Source organism: Pantherophis guttatus, chromosome 8 (assembly GCF_059756535.1).
Source record: "Pantherophis guttatus breed Tessera chromosome 8, ASM5975653v1, whole genome shotgun sequence".
NCBI classification, from domain to species: Eukaryota; Metazoa; Chordata; class Lepidosauria; order Squamata; family Colubridae; genus Pantherophis; species Pantherophis guttatus.
This window is the reverse complement of record NC_142070.1, coordinates 39,824,120-39,848,584: the sequence shown is the minus strand read 5'-3', so window position 1 is coordinate 39,848,584 and position 24,465 is coordinate 39,824,120. Positions and strand designations below refer to the sequence as shown.

At 35.4% G+C, this 24,465-nt stretch overlaps 1 protein-coding gene across 1 annotated transcript in view; it reads right to left on the bottom strand.

Moving 5' to 3' along the window:
• The window catches only part of SEC24D (SEC24 homolog D, COPII component), a 69,535-nt gene that overhangs the window by 37,319 nt on the left and 7,751 nt on the right, over window positions 1-24,465 (bottom strand). The window contains exons 2-8 of the mRNA XM_034442818.3: window positions 23,186-23,353; window positions 22,589-22,718; window positions 18,991-19,115; window positions 16,686-16,952; window positions 14,853-14,974; window positions 13,535-13,646; window positions 12,710-12,837 (exon numbers count right to left, since the gene is read on the bottom strand). Of these exons, the coding sequence (XP_034298709.2) occupies window positions 12,710-12,837; window positions 13,535-13,646; window positions 14,853-14,974; window positions 16,686-16,952; window positions 18,991-19,115; window positions 22,589-22,718; window positions 23,186-23,336 (1,035 nt within the window). The 5' untranslated portion in view covers window positions 23,337-23,353. The remainder of the gene's footprint in view (window positions 1-12,709; window positions 12,838-13,534; window positions 13,647-14,852; window positions 14,975-16,685; window positions 16,953-18,990; window positions 19,116-22,588; window positions 22,719-23,185; window positions 23,354-24,465) is intronic.

Below are 24,465 nucleotides of genomic sequence, written 5' to 3'. Positions count from 1 at the left end.
CTGAATTTTCATCATCACTTATTTCGTGCGTTAATTTACTTGTCTCTGCACACTCTAATATTTTGCTAATTATAAGGTCATCTGGCGGTAGGTCTTTCTTTTTCCAGTATTGAGCATATGCCAGTCTGGCAGCTGTAGTAATATGTATTAGGAGGTGGACCTTTTCCTTTCCATGCCCTTTCTTTACCATTCCCAGGAGAAATATTTCTGGAGTCAAGTCAATTTCTTCTTTGAGTATGTCTTTCAACCATCTCCGAATTTTGCTCCAGTATCTTTTTGCTTCGGGGCATGTCCACCACATGTGAAAGAAGGTGCCCTGCCCATGACCGCATTTCCAACAATTTGGGTGCACATTGGGAAACATCTTTGATAATCTTGCAGGGGCTAAATGCCACCTATGGAGCATTTTATAATGATTTTCCTTATACGTGGCTGCTCTAGTTAATTTATAATTTTTATTCCACGCCTCTTCCCATTCATTAAAGTTCAAACTATGCCCAATGTTTCTCTCCCATGCTCTCAATTGGTTTCTAATTGTATCCTCATCTCTATCTTCATCTAGTAAATAATTATATAGCTTGGCCAGCGCTTTTTTCCCTGGTCCCATCAAGATTTTGTCCAATCCGTTATATCTCAATTCTATGCCAAATTCATCTTTATCTTTCTGGTATCTTGATTTTATTTGCAGGTAAGTCCACCAATCTAAAGTTATGCCTTGGTCTTTCAGAGCATCATTTGATTTGAGGTTTCCCCCTCCGTCAATGATATCTTTATATCTGCACAGTTTCTCCATTCCCCACCTGTTGGGGTAAATCAATGCCTCTACCGTAGAGAGCCAATTTGGAACTTTTGTATAGTGTCTCTGCCTGATCCCCGCCCACATTTGTATTAAGGAGTCCCTAATTTTATGCCTGTGGAAATAGGTTTTCTTTTTCTTGTCTTTGTCCCATAAGTATGAATGCCACCCTCTCTGTAAATCGTGGCCTTCTAGCATTAGGATTCTCTTGTTCTCTAAGGTGATCCATTCCCTTATCCAAATCAACTTTGCTGCTCTGTAATACATTTCCCAATTCGGGAGACCAAATCCTCCCACGTTCCTTTTTTCCTGTAGAATTTTGAGTGAGATCCTCGATTTTTTTCCCTCCCAAACGAATTCCCTAATAATCTTATTTAATTCTAGGAAAAAAATTTTCTCTAAAATCACTGGTAGATTTTGATATAAAAATAGGATCTTGGGGAGGATGTTCATCTTAATTGCCGCAATTTTGCCTATAAGTGACAATTTAATCTTTTTCCATCTATCCAAATCTTGTTTTAATTTATTAATTAGTGGGGTATAATTATCGTCTCTTAGAGATGAGCACCTTTTGGTTAGCCAAATTCCTAGATATTTTATTTTTGGGACAACCTTTAGGCCCAAAGTTCCTTCTATCTCGTTCTTCTGCGCTTCCGTTATATTCTTAGTTAATATTTTGGTTTTAGATTTGTTCAGTTTAAAGCCAGCCACCTCTCCATATTTACTCAATTCCTCTAGTACTTTTTGTCCTGATGTTAATGGGTCTTCTAGTATTAGTGCCACGTCATCCGCAAAGGCTTGTGTTTTATAGGTCTCATTTCTAATTTTTAGGCCTTTAATTTCCTTGTTATTTCTAATCTTACGTAGCAGAACTTCTAGAGCCAAAATGAATAACAGCGGTGACAAGGGGCAGCCCTGCCTTACTCCCTTTCTGATTTGGAATGTTCTTGTCCTGTCTCCATTAACTAAGATGCTCGCCCTCTGATTGTCATAAATGGTCTTTATCATCTTTTCGAAGTTTTGCCCGAATCCCATTATTTTAATTTGTTTGGTCATAAAATTCCAATTTAAATTGTCGAATGCCTTTTGGGCATCCAAGAAAACTAAGGCCAACTGCTTTTCTGGGTGTTCTTCATAGTATTCTAGAATATCTAATACAATTCTCAAATTGTCCCTAATTTGTCGCCCCGGAAGAAATCCATTTTGGTCTTTATGAATCCAATTATTTAATATTTTTTTGGTTCTTTCTGCCATTATACACATGAATAATTTGTAATCAGTGTTTAGGAGCGAAATCGGTCTGTAATTTTGGATTTTTTGGGAGTCGGCACCTTCTTTCGGCAGGAGTGTGACATGTGCTTCCCTCCATGAATCAGGAATTTTTGAGCCCGTCAAAACCTCATTAAAGATTTCCATTAGTTTGGGTTGTAAAATTTCTTCCAATTTTTTGTATATTTCTCCCGGGAATCCATCCGGGCCTGGTGATTTGTTGTTTTTGAGTTTGGAGAGGGCTTTTTTAAATTCTTCAATTGTTATCTTCGCGTTTAACATCTCCTTCTCTTCCTCCGTTATTTTTGGGAGCTCCGCGTTTGCCAAGTATTGGTCTATTTTTTCTTCCGAGGCCTCCTCTTCTTTATACAAGGATTCATAGTACTCTCTCGCTCTTTCCAATTTATCTTCTTCTTTATTTAGAGGGTTTCCCTTAGCATCTTCTAGTATCTGAATTGTCGCTTTTTCCTTTTCCTTTTTTAATTTATAGGCCAGCCACCTGCCCGATTTGTTGGCATTCTCAAAATAGTACTGCTTTGTTCTTTTTATGTTTTGGGCTAGCTCCTCTTGCTCTAGGATGTTTAATTTATGTCTCCACACCAGCCGATTTTCTTTTGCTACAGTATCTCCAGGTATTTTTTGGAGTTTCCTTTCTGCTTCATCTAAATGCTTAATAAGATCTTCCCGGGATTTCCTTTTTAATTTATTTTTATATGCAGTGTATGATATTATTACCCCTCTTAGATAGGCCTTCATTGTGTCCCATACTATTTCACGGGGTGTCCCTTGATTCTCATTTTCCATAAAAAAGGTCTTTATTTCTCCTTTCAATTTTTCTACACACTCTTTGTCGCCGAGTAAATTTGTGTTGAGCCTCCATCTCTGTTGTTTCTTTCTCTTTGTGATTCTCCATTTTATTTCTAGGGGGTTGTGGTCAGCCCAAATATTTGGGCTAATTTCTGCTGTCTCTATTTTTAATCCCAACGACCTGGTGACCCAAGCCATGTCTATTCTCGACCATGATTTTTGCGGATTAGAATAGAATGTATACTGTCTTTCACTTGGATGCAAGGTTCGCCATATATCAATTAAACTCATTCCCTCCACCAAATCGAAAAAAGCTTTTGGTAAGGTCGCCCTTTTATTTTTGTTCATTTTATTACTTTTGTAGTCATTGTCTGGGTCTATGATTCCGTTGAAATCTCCTATCATACAAAGTTCATTGTATTCCATTTTCCCTATTTGTTCGCGAAGCTTTTGGAAATATTCTCCTTGTTTTTTATTTGGGGCGTAAATGCCCACAAGTAATATTTTAGTGTTTTCTCTCGTAATTTCAACCATGAGGGTTCTTCCCTTTGTATCATTATATTTCAATTCTGCTTCAATTCCTTTTTTAACATAGATTACTACCCCTCTCTTCCTTTTTTCAGCTAATGAGGTAAATAGTTTACCATATTTCTTAAACTCCAAACGTTTACCCTCATCCTTTTTTATGTGGACCTCCTGTAAACAGATTATATCCATATTTTGTTTTGCTAATTTTGTAAGTGTTAATTTCCTCTTTTTACTATCGTTTAATCCATTAACGTTTACTGAAATTAATTTCAAGTCATTCATTCTTGTTTTCCTTGCTCGGTCTTAGTTCTTATTTAGTCTTACGGCTCTTACTGGTCTTATTATTTTTTTTTCCTTGGCTTCTTCTTCGGTCTTTTTCTCCTCCGCGGTTCCTTCCTCTTCTAAATTTGTCACCTCTACTTCCTCCTTACTGTTCTGTTCTTCTTCTGCACCCCTTAACTGATCAAGGAAGTCTTGTGCTGTGCTCAAGCTATCTATTTTTATTTTTCTCCCCTGCCAGGTGATTAACATCCCCTCCGGTAAGAGCCATCTAAATAATATATTTCTTTTGTTCAATTGCACAGCCAAAAATCTGTAATCCTTTCTCACCTCCCTCACTCTTCTTGGAATCTGTTTTAATATTATCACTTCTTTTCCTCTGTAAGTTATTTGTCCGTCTCTCGCCATACTGTATAGGTTGTCTTTTACTTTCTTTCTCGCGAACCTGATGTGGACTTCTCTGGGGAGCCTATTCCTCCTCGCGTAGTTTGTTTGGACTCTATAGACGTCGTCCAATTCTCTGATGATCTCACATTTATCTTGTTGAAGTACTTCTGCGATTAGTTCCGCCATCTTCTCTCCCAGATCCTCGTCTTTATCTTCTTCCACATTTTGAAAACGCAGGTAAAACGACGCCCTGTCCATCTCTAATTGTATTAACGAATCTTCTAATTCCTTATTTTGCATCGTCAGTGTCTGGTCTACCATGTCCAGCTTCTTCTCATTTAGTTCTATTTTTTGCTCCGCCTTCTGGATTCTTTGTTCATTGTTAGAAATTGAGACTTGGATCTCATTCATCTTCTGGTCCAGTAGGTGGATATCTGTTTTCAGTTCGGTGTGATTGCTGGACATTTTTTCCTGCATGGCCATCATCGTTTCTTGAATTAATGTCAATGTTGACTGCACTGTTAATAATGTTGGTGTTGCTATGGCCTTATCCGTTTTTGGTAGTCCTTCCATTGGCTTTTGGGTAGCCGGGGAGGTCATGGATATAGTGGGATTTGAAGGGGTCTTTTTTCCTGTTTTCAGAATTGTTGATGACATGCTCGTCATTTCTTTCAGGATTATTTTTTGTTCGTTGATTATTTTCTCGATATTTCTCCAAATTTTCATACACTAGTTGTCACCTCTTTTTTTTTTTTTTTTTTTTCTATGCTTCTTCAGGGTATGGAGAGAGATTAATTATCAATTAATGTCAAATTATCAATCTATATCTCTTTCAGACAGTACTCTTAAATATATTTTTCAATCAAAATCAATCTATCAATCTATATCTATATCACTTCCAATCAATATTTATGATCTATAATTAATTTGTAGTCACTTGATATAATAGAAAATAATTAATTGATAGGGGTTTGTTTTTATTTGTTAATAATTAATTAATTTATAGTTAATTCAAGTCTTAATAATTTAAGTCACTATAACGCACTAACTCCTAAATAGGTCTATAATCTATAACTAAAATTCTTATTTTTTAAATTACTATATAGCTATTTACCAATAGATAACTTAATATATATAAATATGGCAATTCTAATATAATAATATGTCAAATTAAATATATGGGAATAGTGTCAATACAAATATATATGAGTAAATATATGTATATGCGATTAAATAATTAATTAGATAAATATAAATCTAATGGACTCTATAAAAAAGTATCTTATATATAAGCAGGATCAGAACTTAATTACTATAAAGATTTACAGTTCTTATTGATAAAAATATTATTAAGCAAAGGATCAGAGTTGTTATAGAAAAAGGTTTCAGAGAGAAAGGGGGGAAAAGGGGGGAAAAAAAGGGGGGGAATAGAAAATGTCCAGATTTTAATTTAGGGCAGGCAAAGTTTTCCCAAACAAGTAATATTTTTTCTCGTTCAGCCACCAGTCTCCTCCAATCCTTTCTTCTTGCCGCGTTTACTTTGCCACTGTCAAAACTCTATGGTAAGTCTCGAAGCTAGATTGTCTCTATGTCTGTCCTTTTCAATTTGCTCTGTCAGGCTTCTTCGATGGCTGCACTTCCTGTTCTCAGGCACAGTTGGATAGAGTCCAATCTCCGACTTGATTAATCTTCTCTGCTATCCCCAGCAAACGAAACAAAAACGAGTTCTTCTGGATTCTTTAGGTTTCCTTGCTCCCTATGCCCACCGATCCTCCTTTTGCGCAGGCGATTTAGCGTCCTCGATTTCTTACTCTCAGCGCCGGCTTGTCGAGCTCTGTAGTTATTCAGGCTGTTCACCAAACTCCGTCGCCGCCTTTTTCCACTCGAGCCCTTCTCGCCCGACTCCGCCGACCCCTTCCTGATGTTCGGTCTCACGTATGCAGGGAGGACACGTTTTAATCCCGACACTGCAGCCTCCGATCTTTCTTGCTTCCCATCTAGTTGTCGGCTACCACAGCTTCAGGTCAGCCATTGAAAGGCTGACTTCACGCGCGTCAGTTTGACAGAGTTGCCCGGTTATGCGAGAAGTGTTTGCGCTTCACTTTCTCGCTCCCCCGGCTCTCTCTATTGTCCGCGGGGCTCTCCAGGTCCCGCGCCCCCGAAGGGATCCCCAAAACGCGGTGACAAAGGATGCTGAGGAGTGGAGATCACTCGCTCAGCACCATGTCGCTGCAGCTCGCCGACCGGAAGTCTAAAACCAGGTATTTCTACTCCATGTATTTAACTTTTCATTTTTTCAGTGGGAAATTTGACAGTTCCTTGCCAGTTCCCACTGAAAAAAAGTTAAAAGTTAACAATGGCTGCACACCTCCAACTGCAACCATATTCTTACTATAGCCACATTTTTAAAGAGGCTTTTAAAAATCAAGCATCTGCTTAAATTTTCTACAATCAGTATTAGTAATTTTTAGAACTATTCGAGTATTACAATATATATATTTTAATTTACTATAGAACACTTATTGAAATAACCTAATTTCTTTTAGACACTGCAAAGATTAAAAAGATGGAGAAGACAGGGAAACTTCTAAAGCTATAAAAAGAGATCATATATCCAAGATAATAATAACAAGCAGCATTAAATGTTAAACAAAGATCACCTAGTTTATCCAACTCTGGCTATTATTAATACATTCTAAAAAGCAACGTGCAAAGTGCTTGGACAAACATGTTAGCTGTTGGCTTTTGTTTCTATGATCTGTTGCTAAAGCAATAGTTTGCTAAAAATATATTCTGTCAAACAATTACATTGCTTTAAGGAGAGGAGAGGAGAGGGGAGGGGAGGGGAGGGAAGGGAAGGAAAGGGAAGGGAAGGGAAAGAAAGGAAAGGAAAGGAAAGGAAAGGAAAAGAAAGGAAAGGAAAGGAAAGGAAAGGAAAGGAAAGGAAAGGAAAGGAAAGGAAAGGAAAGGAACTTCTGAATATTCCTCCCAGATCACAGAAAAGAAAAACAACTTGAATTGCCAAAATGGAGAAGAAAATCGACAGGGACAAAACAATGAAATATAAAATTACAAACTTCAATTTCTCCCTAGAATTCTATACATTATTTCTACCCAATTCAAGGAAGAGTCTCTGCATGCCTGGGTGCACGAATTTATAATGGTATTTGATGACTGTTAGATCACATGTATCTCTTAATATGCATTCTATTGTCTTATGTTTGCTTCGTATTACCAATAAAATTGATTTGTATTTTGTCCTGAACATATCACAACTGAGAGACAGTGCAACTGTTAATACTAAAGGTTTTGATTACTATTTCATGGTTCTGCTGGTATAATATGTTTAAGCTAATCAGCCATTATCCTGGTGACAGTTCCTTCTTAGTAGATTCTAGTAACAAACAATTTTGATAACTGCTTTGAAACCTGCTGTTTTGGGGAATAGAATTCTCACTTATTTCCCCCAGGGTATGCATGTATCCTAAAGCCATTGTCCCAAGGTGAGGTTTATTACATCAGTAGTCAAACAGGCAGCAGAGGGTAAAGCTTGGACAATGCAGTCAACCAACAGGAAAAAGGTGTGTTCATTGGCTACCAGGACTCTACAGTAAATTCTGTAATAGACAGCTTCATTTTTTTTTTCAGTTTCCCCTGCTCTTCATAAACTGCCCTATGGTTTCTAGTTAAGCAACATTTAGTTTATTTACAGTGACATATATAAATTGCATCCAATCCTCAGTCTGCTTTTCCTAGTAGAAGGCTGTATTTCACAGCTCTTACTTTCCTTTGTTTAAGACACAAATTATATGTAATCCCCCCCCCAAAAAATCTTAATGCTTTCTCTAATGCTGTACAGATCTCCAATCACCTCTAACAGTATTTGAGCAGCATTATGACCTAATAAATAATATACATAAACTAGTTTCTACAATGTGTAGAGTTTCAGATCATTCTGTTCTAGAATTCACTTGAGAACAATAACTGTTCTAGGGGGTGGAGGTATAACTCAGTCTTAGAATTTTTGTCAGTTGGTTAGCTTATCTCACAACTCATCTCTAGAAGTTCTTGTGGAGTAGGCACAAATGTCTTCTATCCCTCAGAATAGTTTCATCCACTTATCGTTTAAATGTTTATTTTTATATTTCCATTATTTTTATTCTTGTTCATTGCCTATAGTTCTGGTTTTTAAACCTGCTGGTTCTTGCAATCTATAAATACATGAAAAATACAGCCCATGACAACTAAATAATTACAACCTCCTATATCAAAAACATCAGCTCTAATTATCTTCCAGGTTCTATCTGGCATTGTTGTAATTATATTTTTCTTCTGATGAGAAAGTTAGTTTTGTGGGGGAAAAACAAAACCTACTATAATCTGTTCAAGATTTTGACTCATCTATGGCCAAAAAGAGATATTCTTGCCCATTCTGTGCATTTGGAGCTGCCTAAATGATTTCTTTTCAGTATTTCTTGTTGCATCTCAGCTGGAATAACAACTCTGTTACCATAGAGAATTAGTCCCTATGATACCATAAATCTTCCCTCTTCAAAGAAACAGTAATAGATTGAGTGTGGTAGGCAAGATGTTTGCATGTGACAGCCAACTAATGTGTATAAAGTTGAACATTGTTTATAGTCCTGGATAAGAAACAATAATGTGTGTACACACTGAAGAAATCTATTAGAAACATGGTAAAGCCTACAATATTTTTTAATGCTTAGTACCTTTCCACTTCTTCTAAAGCAGTGTTTTTCAAACTTTCCACAATCATGGATTACTTAAAAAAACTTTAACAAATGTGGGACTATCCAATTAAACTAACATCTCCACCCTACATGTTTATTTTTAAAAGCATTAAAATTCCTGTTTGTTTTCCTTAGAGCAAATAATATAACTATATTAAATGACAATTATGTGTGCATGCCTTCTCATACCATTAATATTTCTTAGAAAAAACACATTTATTTAACAATTGTGGTCAGTACTGAATAAATAAATAAGGTTTGATCTAACCAGCTGATTGATGATGAATGGGAAGAAAAGCAGCTAAGATACTGAGCAGGCACTGAGCAATTAATGTAAGGAGACTCCAGTTCTAAATTTTTGGTGGACTCTGAGGACTACCAGATGCCAGTCTGAAACTTACAGTTTTAAGATTAAATGTTTTACCTGGATGATATTAATTGTGAAGGTTGTTTTTAATCATTATATGTCTCTACATTTTATTACTGCATAGTCCAAACTTCTACAATGTTACCTGGAAAGGATGATTGGTATATTGTGGCTACTATTCCCATTCATTAAGATACTTTCAGAATTGTTTACACACAACACTATACTCTCTAAGAGCTTGGGAATATTATATATCTGGATCTCGGACTATTCTGAAACTGTGAACTATTGGCATCAACATCCCTTCATGATCCTGAAGCAAAACTCTTGCCCTTTTTATACTTGCTACCATCAGCAGTCACAACAGTATACCGTATCACTGACATCACTGGCAGCACCAGTGGTTTGATACTCCTGAAAAATTCTTCTTTAAAAAAAGATTTAAAATAAAAGATAAAAGAGATACAGAATACTACTCAACATGGGATAGGTTTTATCAATGGTTAGACGTAACAGGTAGAGGTTAGATGAAGAAAGATTATTGTTATGTGCATGTAAAACATGAACTTCTCTATGACTATAAGTATGCTAGTATAATGAACATGACTATAAATAAGCTAATATAACTATTAATATTGATATAATTAATATGTATATTATTATTATTATTATTATTATTATTATTATTATTATTATTACTTTATTATTATTATTATATCTAATTTTTTTTGTAAAATAAAATGCCTGGACAATACACTGTTTTCAAAATATTTATATATAAATAAAGAATTTTTTTTAAAAAAGACACAAGACCTCTATCAGTTCATAGAATAAAGCTTGTGTTATTCCAATCCCAAAAAATACCTTTGGTCAACTACAGATTTGAGAAAGTGAATTTCTAAAGTAAGCTCCACTGCGGTTGGTTCTGGACTCATTCCACATCCATTTATGGGGTCCCAAGATATCTGAACTCTTGGAAATAAGAGTCCTTTCCACAGCTAATAGATCTTGAGGCTTGATACCAAACTTTTTTTTCCTACTTGGATTTTCCATCTGTATCTCTTCAATAGGTTCCTTTGGATGACCTGACTTTGTGTGGAGTTGTCCCATTAAGGTGCTCTTGTCTTGAATCTGGCTATTGATTACATTTGTTATCATTCGCATAGCCCCTCCAAAGGTTGAAACCATCTGCATAAGTAACACCTGGGACAAAATCTTGTCCAAAATATCCAGAACTAATCAGTTCCTGGTTTTTTTTCTTCATACACTTATAAAAACCTAGCAGTCCCTAGACTTTTATATCCTTGGATGGAAACAAGCAATATCATAGATCACATTTCCTAAGGGCAAAATATTTACAAAGTTTCCCAAACTACAGAGTTATATATCTTTATGTGTGGCAGCTCTGATGGTTGTCATAACATCTTCTCCTAAAAAATTATTTCTGTTTAGCTTGCCTACTCCAACCTATGCTCAAATATTTATTATTAGTTTGTAAACTCACATGTAAAAAGAAAGAGCATTATATTCACTGATTTCTGTATACACTGAAAATCTTAATATTTCAGTAAAACATTCCTTTTCCGTTTCTTCTGAATGTGAGGATGTTTTAACGGTTATTCAATGCTTATGAATTTTTAATGAATTTATTTCATGCTAAATTGTGATAACTACTTCCAATATAATCCCAAAATATATAACCCTTTGGAATATATTTCACATAACAGTGAAATGATTCTTTAGACCAGTTGTGGATTATGCATGTATCTGCCTAAACTCACAAGGATGTGAATATGAAGAATTTCTGCCAAAACATCCTAACTGTCTCCACTGAAATTAATGGAATAGCATATGCAATCTGGATTTTCTTGAACTCACAACTCCTGCTCAGACAGCAGATAGCTGCTGTGGCCAGGAGAATCTTTGCACAACTTTGTATTGTGTGCCAGTTTGTGCCCATTCCTGGATTAGGAGGCCCTGCTCATATTCACTTATCCTGGTCAACTCTTGAATTAATGTAATGCATGGTGCTACCCTTAGTGAGCATCCAAATGCTGCAACTAGCATAAAATGTGGCAGTGTTGGCATTATGTGTACTCTTTAATCAGTGCACATTACACCTTTGTTCTCATGCTGCATTATCTGTCATTATGCTTCCTGGTTCAGTTCAAGATATTGGTAATATATGGCTTTGTATGATGTGGGACCGATTTATTTGAGGGATCGCTCTTTCCATTTACATCTACTCATTCCATCAAGATAGCCAGGAGACGTTATGCGGGGGGAGGGGGCAGACATGCAGGAAATAAGTATTTTCTTCCATGGTACTCATGTAAGATATCATCCCCTTGGCCGTAGATTGGTCCCAACCAGGGGTGGGTTCTACTTACCTTTACTACCGGTTCGCAACGGGGCCGCACATGCGCAGAAGCATTTTGATGACTTGAGGGTCAGTGGGCGAAGCCTCCTGCCAGTTTTACTACCGGTTCTATAGAACCGGTGCAAACCGGGGGCAACCCACCACTGGTCCCAACCCTCCCAGCCTTTAGGAACACATGGCTCTCTAGGTGTGCCTGGGGATCTGGCATTTTACAGTTTACAGTTTTTGCAATATTGTGAGACACAATGATGGATTTTGCCACTGATCATGGTTATTTTTGTACAATGTGGATATTGATGATTTTTATATGCTTGTTTAACTTGATCTGATTGTTGTTTTTAATAGCTTTGAGCCACCCAGAATCACTTAGGTGAGATGTGTGTCCATTCAAATTGAATAAATAAAACAACATAACTCATCAAAAATCTTCATGAACATCTGTAGCAACCTAAATACTTATGGATTGTCCAATTTATTAAAAATGGAATTTTAAAAACCTAAAAATTCTATATCTTTGGACTAAAGATATAGAACTTTCATATCATTCTAATAATGTAGACTTTTCTACAAATGATAAACATATTGTATTATTTCACATATGTAAGATTCATGCTGAATATTAATCAGCTAAATAAAAACTTAACGGCTGGTAAAACAGCTCTTTTAGTACATGCCAGATTGATCAGATTATACAAAAGAACCAAGAACTATGCATAAAAGAAGTAACTCTTATGGATGTTCACTCCTTTGCTTTAGTGATTTAATCAGAAAGATAGCTCTCAGTTTTATCCAGTACTTGAAATATATATAAAAATTAGAAAAGAAAGGTTATAGATATAAAGCTTTACTTTAAAGGTTTCTATTCACACAATCAGTATGTTGGAATCCTGAATAGTGAATTAACTTCACAGTCATAATGGGAGAATTCATGAGATTTTCACGAACTCCTGCAGCTGCTCCATGATAATTGAACAATCACTGAACTTGACAACTGATTTTATTGATTCATTCCTGTAACACTGCTTTGCTATGAACAGATGCATTATATTCCGCTCTGCTATAAACAGATGCATACTCTTTACATGTAAAATCACTAAATATGTAATTTATGAACAAATGTATTTTTTGTCAGTTTTCTCACTTACTTCATTTGCTGGAATATTGGCAAAAGGCTTGATGATAGCAGCTAATGGAATTTGAGCCTGTTTTGCTAGGTCTGAAGTTGAAGGAAAGCAATAAGAGGTACATCGAATATAACGAGGACTGGAATTACCTGCATAATTCCAAATAGTGACAATGTTAGTTGATTAAAAACAGATATGTTTTGACCTTAAAATCAGAGAATATTCCTTCACAAAGAATGCAAAATAAATATCTTTTGACTGAGTTCAACCTAATGATAAAACCACATAGGCTCTGTTCCTCTCATTGAAATCTCTAATACTTCTCTACAAAAAAAAAAACCCTAAGAGGGTGAAACTCAGAACTACATAAGTAAAAATTCTTTTTTTTTTCTTTCAGTGTGGTTTCTCCTCCTTTCCAAGCCGGGTACAATTTCTCCCAATAAGCTACAGAAATTTTTCAGTCCCACAGAGAAGATTTGAAATCTCATAGGAATAAAGAATTGCCCAAGAGCTCTTTCCAAGATAGAAGCAACCAAGAAAATATTAAGTTTTGTACCAAGAAGTTTGGAATCAGTTGCAAAAATATTAAACCCCTAAAGGAATGTAAAAAAAATTGAATTCTTTCCCACTAACGCTTAGTTTTAACTAAGTTACTGTGCAACTACATAAGTTATTTCCAGAAGAAGCTAGATTAACATGAGTTCACCAATAAAAAAAAAACCTTTAACATGTTGTACTCCTGTCCTTTTGACTTCTAGATCAATTTAACAAATATTAGAGAAATTAAATATGAATATTCAAATCAATACAAATTGTAATTCAAGTTCACTGATATTATCTATTTACCTTGATCTTGGATCAGACAATCTGTTGTAACAAGAGGAGGGACTTGTCCTCTGATATTGGTAACATAGGTCTGACCTCCTCTGGAAACTTTATCATTTTCAATTACTTGAATCTTATGGATAAAAGTAAATAAACAATATAAGCATTGGAGGCAGACTTTTTTTTTTTTAAATTAATGTTTACAGACATGTTACCACAGTTCAAAAATCAAGGCAGGTTTTATGGATCAAGAAAGCAATGGGTTTTGATGCTGCTTGGAAGAAACTTTAAAATGCAATTTCAAAAAAATGAAGAACCTTATATACTTCAAAAATATCTTTAAGCATTATAATAGTACAGTAATTGATTCAAACTCCCACCCATCTTTCACCCATGATACTAACATTCAAGCATATTTTCAAGAACAGTTTTTGTTGTTCTCCTCAGCTCTACAAAGTATGGACAATCTTAGGGATTTTCTGCAGCTAATCATAAAATTACAATAAACAAAATAAAATGAGCAGTTAAATGGCGCAAAAAAATTTAACACAAGCTAAAAGAGGAAGGTTGGAACTTTGTTTTGTTTTTTTAAAGGATAATAAGAATTACACTTCCAAGTTTAGAATGAAATAAACCAAGAAAATTCTTTTAGATTAATGCAAACATCTCATCTGAACATTTTAAGTGAGTGGGAGCATGCCAACAGAACAAAACTCCACTATTTTAAATGTCTTATCTCAGAAGCAAAGGAAACTAGTAAAAATGCTTGCTGCTTTGTTTTTCATTCATATGTCTTGAAAGTAAATGGGAATTATACCAACCGATTTCCAGAGAAATTTAGCAATGTTTTTTGTAGTCTGCCTGCATAGTTGTTTGAATCATTCATTCATTCATTCATTCATTCATTCATTCATTCATTCATTCAATTACCCCGTGCTTTTTAAAATATAGTCAGTCAGTTGGTAAGTATCAGCACTTAAATTACATTCTGTGGTCCTAGGATTAAAAATAAAACAAGGAAGCAAGACCTTGTTGAGCAGAATATTCAAAATAATATGGAATTTTGTTTTTCAGCTTCTTCGTTTTTACTTTAAGCCACGAGTGTCAAACTCACTGTGTCATGCTGCTGTCATGTGATGTTTGGTGACGCTTTTCCCCTTCACGGAGCTTGGGTGGGTGTGGCCTGTGCATGACACATCCAGCCCGCGGGCCGCTAGTTTGGCACCCCTGCTCTAAACACTTCAATGAAAATCTCAGGCTCAGAAGAATTGGGACATGATACAGTGATACAGCTTGCATGCCACATCCAGGGAACCAAAAGGATGAAATTCTTACTCACTGGGCTTGGAATGGAATCTGGATCAAGTTTTCTTTGCTGTGGTCCAGCTAATTGTGCTGGACCTGAGGGAAGGCCACCTGGATAAGACAATTGTGCCCCTGCCATTGGAGGACCATAATTTCCTGCAAAAAAGGTAAAAATGTAATAATCTCACCAATGTTCACAACTTTATTTTATAACCCATGTTTTCTATCTGTTTTGATTTTTATTAAAGAGGTGTTTTTTTTTAAAAAAAAAAGCAGAAGTGAAAAAGCTATTTCCTGTTTAAAATCCATACTCCAAACAAGACATAACTATTTTCTCTCATATGATGGGGAAGGATAAAGAGTGCTCTCTATAAATAAAGATCTCTTGGGAATATTTCATGGGAAATGGTGAAAAACAAAGGAAGGAATGGTTTAACATATGTAAAATAAAATGCTTTCCAACATTTCTATTGTGTTCTTTAAAAACGGTGAGGAGTAAATGTTATCCAAATATGAAGACATGGGGTAATCCTGCTGACTATTGAATTTTCTATTTCAAAGTTGTTTTCTCTCCTTTGTGCTGGTGAGTGTGTTTGCTGAACATGCATGCTACCTATCAGTAAGCTATCCATCCTATGGAAATCTGATTTAGATAAGCCAGCAAACAAAGGTCATTTTCTTAGTGTATGATCAGCAATATTCTGATAACTGGCCAACTGCTATATCCCTAACAATTATTTTTACTGTAATACTGTTAAAATATTATTTTAACCAATTTACATGGGGGTTCATCTTGCAAGAGCAACTCTAGGTGGGTCACGTAAATACAATAACCGGTAACTGGTGTAAATACAGTAACTGGTAACACATGTAAATGGTGGCATTCAAAGTCAGCATAAATTATTTGCAGATAGCACATCCATTTTACAGACCCAATTTAAACAGTTCTACATGTTCTGTGATGGTCCAGTTAGACCTGGGATACATATACTTATTTTTTTATTCCTCTTCTGCCAGGCCTATAAAAAGGTGGAAAAAAATAATGTCCTATTTTGCATCACTCAAGCATTTTGTCTCTGGGTTCAGAACTCATAAAAGGTTCCAATGTTTCAAGGAGGCCAAGAGAAAAACATCTCAAGTAAAACAGCAATAGGGATGTTTTGTAACAATAAAAGTTGGATCTATAGTGCAGTCTAGTCAACACGTTAGGTCTAGAGTTAGTTCTACAGATCATACTGAGCCAATTTCTGTTCACTATGCCACATAAAGCAAGGAATCTATGGACAGAAAAAACCATATTTAAACCTTGTCTGTTCTAAATTACCGCATTAGATGCTCCTCTCATTTCTCATTAGACACTACTCCCTTCTCTATATTCAAAACAGAAATTACAGCCTGCTAATCCTGTGTCAGGGGGATCTGGTGGCTCAGAGGCTAAGACACTGAGCTTGTTGATCGAAAGGTAGGCAGTTCACCGGTTCAAATCCCTAGTGCTGTGTAACGGGGTGAGCTCCTGTTACTTTCCCAGCTTCTGCCAACCTAGCAGTTTGAAAGCACCTAAAAAATGCAAGTAGAAAAATAGGGACCACCTTTGATGGGAAGGAAACAGCGTTCCTTGCACCTTTGGCATTTAGTCATGCCGGCCACCCACATGACCACGGAGACATCTTTGGACAGTGCTGGCTCTTCGGCTTTGAAACGGAGATGAGCACCGCCCCCTAGAGTCGGGAACGACTAGCACATAAGTGCGAGGGGAACCTTTACCTTTACCTTTAATCCTATGCTGCTTAGGTGAGATGGACAGTGTACAAATTTAATAATAAGTAAATGAAATGAAATGAAATGAAATGTAGGCATCTACACTTACCATACTGAGGAGGAAACCCAGGACCTGGGGGTTCACCTGCAAATTGCTGTGGCAAGTTGGTGTTCAATGGATTTGGGCCAGAGATCCCCTCCTGCCTAGCCATTGAAGGAGGTAAAGATGAAGTGCAGTGACTATTCAAGTTATTTGGTGGAGAAACAGGAGGACTTGTTGGCAAAGCCATTTGATGTGGCTGAAGCGGTGGACCTTGCAAACGTGATGGTAGGCCCGAAGGTCCAGAAGAAGGTGGATTCTGAGCATTACTGGGACCTATGCAAGAATACAATTATGAAGTATGCATCTAAAACTCAAAATTGTCATGCAGTCACATCTGAGTAATTTAGTCTTCTAGACATTTACAATACATATTTTTGTTAATGATTATATATTACTTTGAAATTACAATAAATTACATACCATACATGCTTGAGTATTTTTAAAGTCTACACAGAGGCACGCTGCACCTCAAGTCAAACTAGAGTCCTGGTGATTTCATGGACATATTTATATAGTACTGTTGGCAACAATAAAGAAATGGTTTGCCACTGCTTTCTTCTAGGTTGTTTTTTTTTTCCATCCTTAGACTAGACTTTAGATCCACAGAAGTTATTCAATTATGATTATTTTATTTTCAATAGTTAATCTGCTCCAGACATGATTAGAACTAAATCCAATCCATTAATAATTGTTAGATTTTAAACCAAAATTACCCCACAAGCACAGCTATAAAGACATTTACCTAAATTTATTGTTGAAATTTAATACATAAATAAAATTTACTTAAATTTACATAAATTACTTAGATCACATTCCTAGAAGTAATTATTTTATTCCATTTCATGATAAAAAGAAGCATACTTGGGATATTTAAATACTATGATACAGATGAAAGATGGCAGCTATAAAGATTTTTAATCAATACATTTATTACCTATAGAAAACAGGGCATAAAATATGAGGATCCTTTGCTGAAATGTTAAGCCTAATACGTAAGTGTCCATGGCATGTATAATATTTCAGAGATCATGTCTGAATACATACAATTTCCAAATTACACAGGAACTCTAGGATAAGCTGATATTCACATGTCGAACTGTATGCTGTACAATATGTGTGAGCAAATATGGCAATCATTATTTTGTAGATGGCTGCCATTCTTGCATTCTCTTCGATAAAGTCAGATTTATTAAGTCAGAGTTTATATAAACCAATAATTGTTTGCTTCTTTACACATAAAAGAAAACAGAGGAGAGATATTTTTCTAGTATTATTAACTTTATGAAGTTTGTAAAAATGAACACCCTTCTATCCAATGAATAAATAACCGTGATTTTGACAAAATTGCTTAAAATAGATTTACAATTGATTAAAATTTGCATTAGGAATCTTGTATCAAAATAAGATTATGAAGGTAACTTTAAAAGTCATGATCCAGGTATTTATTCATTTACTCATACTGCATATCCGATTAGTACTGGGAATTGATATTATTTGGAAGCATCCAGTAAGCTTTCGAACTATCAGGTCTTTGCCTTCACCAAAATATGTTTAAATGAATAGTACAATCTATTATTCTAATTCTTTTAAGTATTTTTAAGAAAGGAAAATCTCAGAAAAACTATATTGACTTAAACATACTATATGGTTTGATTCCCTTAAGTATTTTTATACCACCTTTAGATGACATGTATATGATAACCAGTCGATGTGAAGTCTGTGCAATGTAAAATGCTCATTTCCAGGCTTCTGATCACAAATTCCCCCATGTTATTATACACTTATCCCATCCCCTTGCTCTAATACTTTTTGTGATGGTGCAGGAATCTCCAATTGAAAGCCCTTAATATAAGCAAAAATCCACTTGGAACAATTGGACCCAATGATTAGATCCAGATTGAATTAACTTTGTTTCTAGCCAATTCAATCTGGATCTAACCGTTGAGATCTATGGAATTCTATGGAATTTAAATTAGTGTTTCTATGTTAATCTTATTTAAATCCAATTCATATTAAAACAAACCAATGCATAGTTAAAATTCTAATCTGTCAGAAACTATCCAGTGATTTGCAAAATTGATGTTTTAGCAATTTATAAAGGAATAGATTATGCATTCTTATAATGAAATATTGTTATTCACTGAAATGCTAATATAGAACGTTTTATATATGTATAAATATAAATAAATATATGTAATGTATGCTTTTTAAAAGTTTTTATTTTATTTTGACTTTCTGCCTTTATTTTTCCTTTTTGTTTTTATACAAAAAAAAGAAAGAAAAGAAAGGAAAAACCTTTAATAGATCATACCATAACTACTTATCTGCATGTTGCCAAGCTGATTTGTTAGCTGTACTGCAGGCAAAGGGGGGCTGTTAGGACCAGACTGTAAAGAATGATGGTAGGAAGGATAAGAAGCTGGAGGACCTGGCAATCTGAAAACAAAAAATAACATTATACAAACTCAGGAAATCATCATACAGTATATTATTTTGTTCATAAAACATATCAGCCAAGATGCACATGAATCATTCCTGTAGACTCTGCAGAGAAAATACCACACCTAAAATGTCTAGGAAACTAAAAAGAGGCTTTGTCTGTAGCAGGTTTACTCATCACATGCTGTACAGCAACTTCCTGATTAATTATTATTTATAGGGGAACAATTCTAGGTGAGCCATCCTCAGATAAATTATTTATCCCTTGTATTTTTTTTTCAGGCACTTTCAAAGTAAGAGGTTTTCTTCCCATTCTACTAATAACAGTTTATCATTATGACTAAACCCATATAAACTATGGTTAGCTTTCACTGTGGAAAAAAAATTAGATATAGCCGGGTTGTTTCAATAAAGCACTAATTGACATTAACCAGGTTTTAAAAATCACTTAATACTAAGCTGCAGCTAATCAAATGTCAAAGTTTCCAATCTCTTCTTCATATGACTATTCAGCAGTAATAGAGTTTAAATCCTAAATTCACCAAGGCTCATTCTCCTGATAAAAACACAGGCACTGTCAATTGTTAGAATCATTTTGCACAATTGAAATTTATCTTCTAAAAAAGGGGGTTTCCATTGTGACATTATGCTTTACAAACACAATAGAGATGAGCTGAAATGATTAGAAGTATTTTTATTAGGAGCTCTGTAGGGATTCTCAGTCATCCAGGTCACGGTTGTCCCAAAGGTGCTTCTTCAGGAGGCAACTGGACTTTGTTTTTTTTTTCTTTTGAAGACATTTCGCTTCTCATCCAAGAAGCTTCTTCAGCTCTGACAGGTTGTGAGGAATGGAAGGATTTATATTCCTTCAAAACAGCTGGTAATCTGCATCCTTTTAGAGGGTCGTTGAAGCACTTGGAGGTTTATCTGTCTCCTCAGGGTCAATTGATCTTTTTCCACATTGCAAAAAACTTAAGTGGAAATAGGTGCTTTGCAATTAAATCCAATCTAATGCAAATGATCTCTGTTTGCAAAAAGTTTATATTCCCTATGAAACACAACCATGAATTACAAACAACATTATGAATAATTCTGTCTTTAAGTTTTTTTTTCTTGCCTTATTTTTTCTGCTCCTTCATTTTTGGTCATCATTTTCCTTTGCAATTTTTTTCTAATTTATAATGGCAATATAGACAACCCTGTGTATACAGAACGCATAGACTGTGCAAAGTGAGAACTATTTCATATAAGTCAGGCACAATTTGGCTGGTTTGAGACTGGACTAAGCCCTAAGCCCGTAATGGCGAACCTATGGCACACGTGCCAGAAGTGGCACGCAGACCCCTCTTTGTGGGCATGTGCGCTATCGCCAGCTACTCTTCTGGTTTCCAGTGCGCACATGCACACTGGCAAGCTGGTCTTTGCACGCGCTGGAGTGCCGATGCGCATGCACACGCCGGCCACTGGTCTTTAGGTTTCCGGCGCTCCAGCATGCATGAAGACCAGCTGGCCAGCACACGGGCACACAGATGCATTCCAGTTTGGGCACTCGGTGCTGAAAAGGTTCGCCATCACTGCCCTAAGCTATGGTTTGCAAACCACAATGACAGGATTTATAGAATTTGCTAAGATAAGACCAAACATTCACATTTTAACTTTGCATGATGCAGAAGCCCAATACTGAGTAATCATGAAGAACACTGTGCTTAGCGTGGATTTTACTTTCTAAAAAGTATGACTGAAGTCTAAAAATCTTTCCTTCTCTCTTTTAATCCACATTAGCAAACGTGTTTTATTAAGTTCTCTTAATAAAGAGAATTTTCTCTCCCTTTCTCTTCAAATCTTGAAACAAAAATAGATGAAATAATTAATAAGGAAATGCAACATGTATACTGAGCATATTTTTCCTTAAAACTTAAAACTGGCTTAAATAAAGCAAAACTTAATAGGGTCAGAGAAGAATAATTTCAATTAGTAGGCAGCTCAATTTGAATAATTTTCCCTTATTCAAAAATGATTTCTCAAAGTCATGCATAAGTAACTTAACAACTTTTACAAAATATGACATTATTAATTCTTGCATACACTGCTCATTTAATGACTAAGAAACAAAAAGAAACTGAAATAGATTAAATCTCATCTCATGGCTCACAGATCTTCAGCTTTGATCTTTTAAGTTGGACATAAAGGTCAAAGGCGATTCTCTGTCCACGGAATATGTTCTGCATTATGGCTGCTCAAAACATATGGATTAAATTAGACCTTGGATTCTGATTAAAATAACTGCTTGATACAATAGTAAAAGAATTAGGCTTTTCCTTTTGGTTAATCCAATTTTTAGAGACACTTCTTTATCAATATTCTAGAACTCAGTACAAAAATGATTTATTTTTCAAAAAGACTATGTAACTGTGTGTCCTTAGCATATGCAATATAATAAAAATCTGATTTTAGTAAACTGATTGGGGAGGAGAATGTCTGTTTTTCCCCCAAAGTCCAGTAAATCAAAGGGTATGTCATTATAGTGATGCAGATTACATTATTCGCATTACATTGTCATTATGCAAATGATACCAATTGGCACAAATGTTGTATGTATATTGACTTTAACATATATATATATGTCAGATACATAATAATATTACACATACAACATAAATTCTGACACAATATGACTGTTATATTCAAATTTCATTGCATTAAAGTTTGTAAAATCAAAGTTTAGTGATACCCAATATAAGTATGCTTCCAATTGACAGAAAGTATTGATTCCATTGTGTTCTCATCGATCAGATATCACTTCAAGTGTTCTGTTCCATTTGGGTCATCGTACTTTAAGACTGAGATAAACTGAGCACGGCCTACTGAATTTGCAAAACAAGTTCGTGATAAATATTAACAAAATGCTTTCAGGAATGGATGTATCATAAAACTCCAATATTTTAAAAGTATTTTTGGATCTACCATGCAAAAACATAAAGCTATCACAAGCCCTTTGAAGGCTTAGTGTACCCTTCTCTGCAGCCCAACTACCCCAAAATTTTCTGAGCATGTATGTGTTTGCACAAAAGACATTTCTGGAAGGACAGCTGGCATAAACCAAAACTCTAATGAAGAGCCATCCTGGAGCTTCTGAGCCTGCTTCATGTCACATGAGCAAAGAATTCATCAAAGGGTCTGCTCAGTCCTCAAAAGTGTAAAAACTATTCCGAATGTCTATGGAGATTCTCAGTCATCCAGGTTCATGATTGTCCCAAAGGTGCTTTTTCAAGAGGCAAGTGGACTTTCTTGTTTTTCTTTGAAGATGTTTCGCTTCTCATCCAAGAAACTTCGTCAGTTTAGTACTGAAAAAGCTTCTTGAATGAGAAGTAAAACATCTTCAAAGAAAAACAAGAAAGTCCACTTGCCTCTTGAAAAAGCACCTTTGGGAATATTTCTAATGCTTTATTCTGCTTTGTTTCAAATCTCACCTGTGTGGCTGTTGAGCTGCTGCAGTGCTGGGTCCATTCTGGAAATTAGTCTGCTTAGGTGAGTGGAGGTTCTGAGGTGGAGATCCCATGGCGGGAGGAACTCCAAAAGGCACATTTGTTTTCAATATACCTAAAAGAAAAGTAAGCATATTGATATCAATGGAAAACCATTACATTTAAAATGTAAAAGTCAAAGCGTAAATAATGTATGTTAAAGAAATACACTAATAAACTAAATTAAATAAATTCCAAATTATTCAGTGTCTTCCATTTATATCAGTATCAGGAAAGAAGAGAAAGCAATAAGCTTTTTAAAACTTTACAGCCATACTAAAAAAGGACAAAGACCTCAGTGAAAGAAGTCCATAAGTAGTGGGTTTTTTCCCAGGGTTTAAATGCTGAATCACATACAACCTGAGTCCACAGGCCATGATAAACCTTTATTTGTTCTAATTGTAGTTAGTTTTATGATAGTGAACTCTTTTTCCCCAACTCATACGTCCAGAATTCCCCTCAAACATTGTCCTGGCTGAGAATCTGGAAAATACAACCCATTATTTCTAGAAAGAACCAGAATACAACATGAAGTAACTGTACCTGACTGAGATGTAAAAGGTGCTGGATTTGGATCATTATAATGTCCATGCAGAGGTGAAGAAACTGTTTGTCCAAAGCCAGAAGAAAATCCTCCCATTCCTGGCTGGGCCTGGGAATATGGAGGTGCTGCAACATATCCTTGGTGATTCATTTCAGCGGTATTTTTTCCTTATAAAAATGTGAATAAATAGGAAGATTATAATTTTCACCCACTAAAAATGTGAAATGAATTATTACTATTACATTATAATAGTAAGAAACAGAGTCAGCATTTTGGCAGATCAGATCCAAGGAAGTGGTCCATAGTCTGATAATTCTCTTAAGAATGAGGATTTTGATATGGACAAAGCACATGGTAGTTTTTCTATATCAGGGATACAGATGTAAATGGTTTTATCGCACAACTGGATAATATATATTTTCTTTTATAAAATATAGAATTTTGCCAGAACACCTTCATGGAAGTTCTTTTCAAAATCTACTTTTTCTGGATAAAGTTGAGGAGCAGACATCTCTTTGGTGCCTGGAGATACACATTTTCTTATGAGGGAGAGAAAACAGCGACATTATCTGAAGGAGTAGGAATTAAATGTTCAGTTTTACACTCTCTCTGCAATGGGTTAAAGAAATTGGTAAGTTAAGCCACTGCAGATAATCCACCTTCAAACATGTTTCTTTTGAATATGTAAAACTATGTGACTACAGTTCAGGAGCACAGTCTTAGGATACCCCAAGAGTATAAAGAAAAAGATTGGAGACCACCTGTTGCTTACAGGACACAAGCGATTCATCTTCACTTAAACTCTACACCTTATTTAAGTAGGACAATCTATGTGCAGCTGAAATAATATGCATTCCTCTTACGACCCATTCCTCAATTTCTTCTGCCCTTCCACTATTTCCTTGTCTCGTTGAAGTGTTAAACCTACTTTTTTATACCTACTTTTGTCAAATGACACAAATATGGTAATTATATATATCATTTATATATATATATATATATATATATATATATATATATATATATATATATAATTTTGTATTCATACATACATACATCACACGAAAACACTATCTATATTTATATCTCTCTGTACAGTATCTCTATCTCTATAGTGTTGCAACACTATAATTGAAATGTATATCCTTTCCAAGAAGGCAAGAATTCCCCAACGTCCCCTCACCTGCCACAATAGAGGAGTCTGTGGCAACAAATAAGTTTTTAAACAGCAAAGAAGCTTCCCAAAAAGACCTTAAGACCCAATCACTACTTGCCCTTA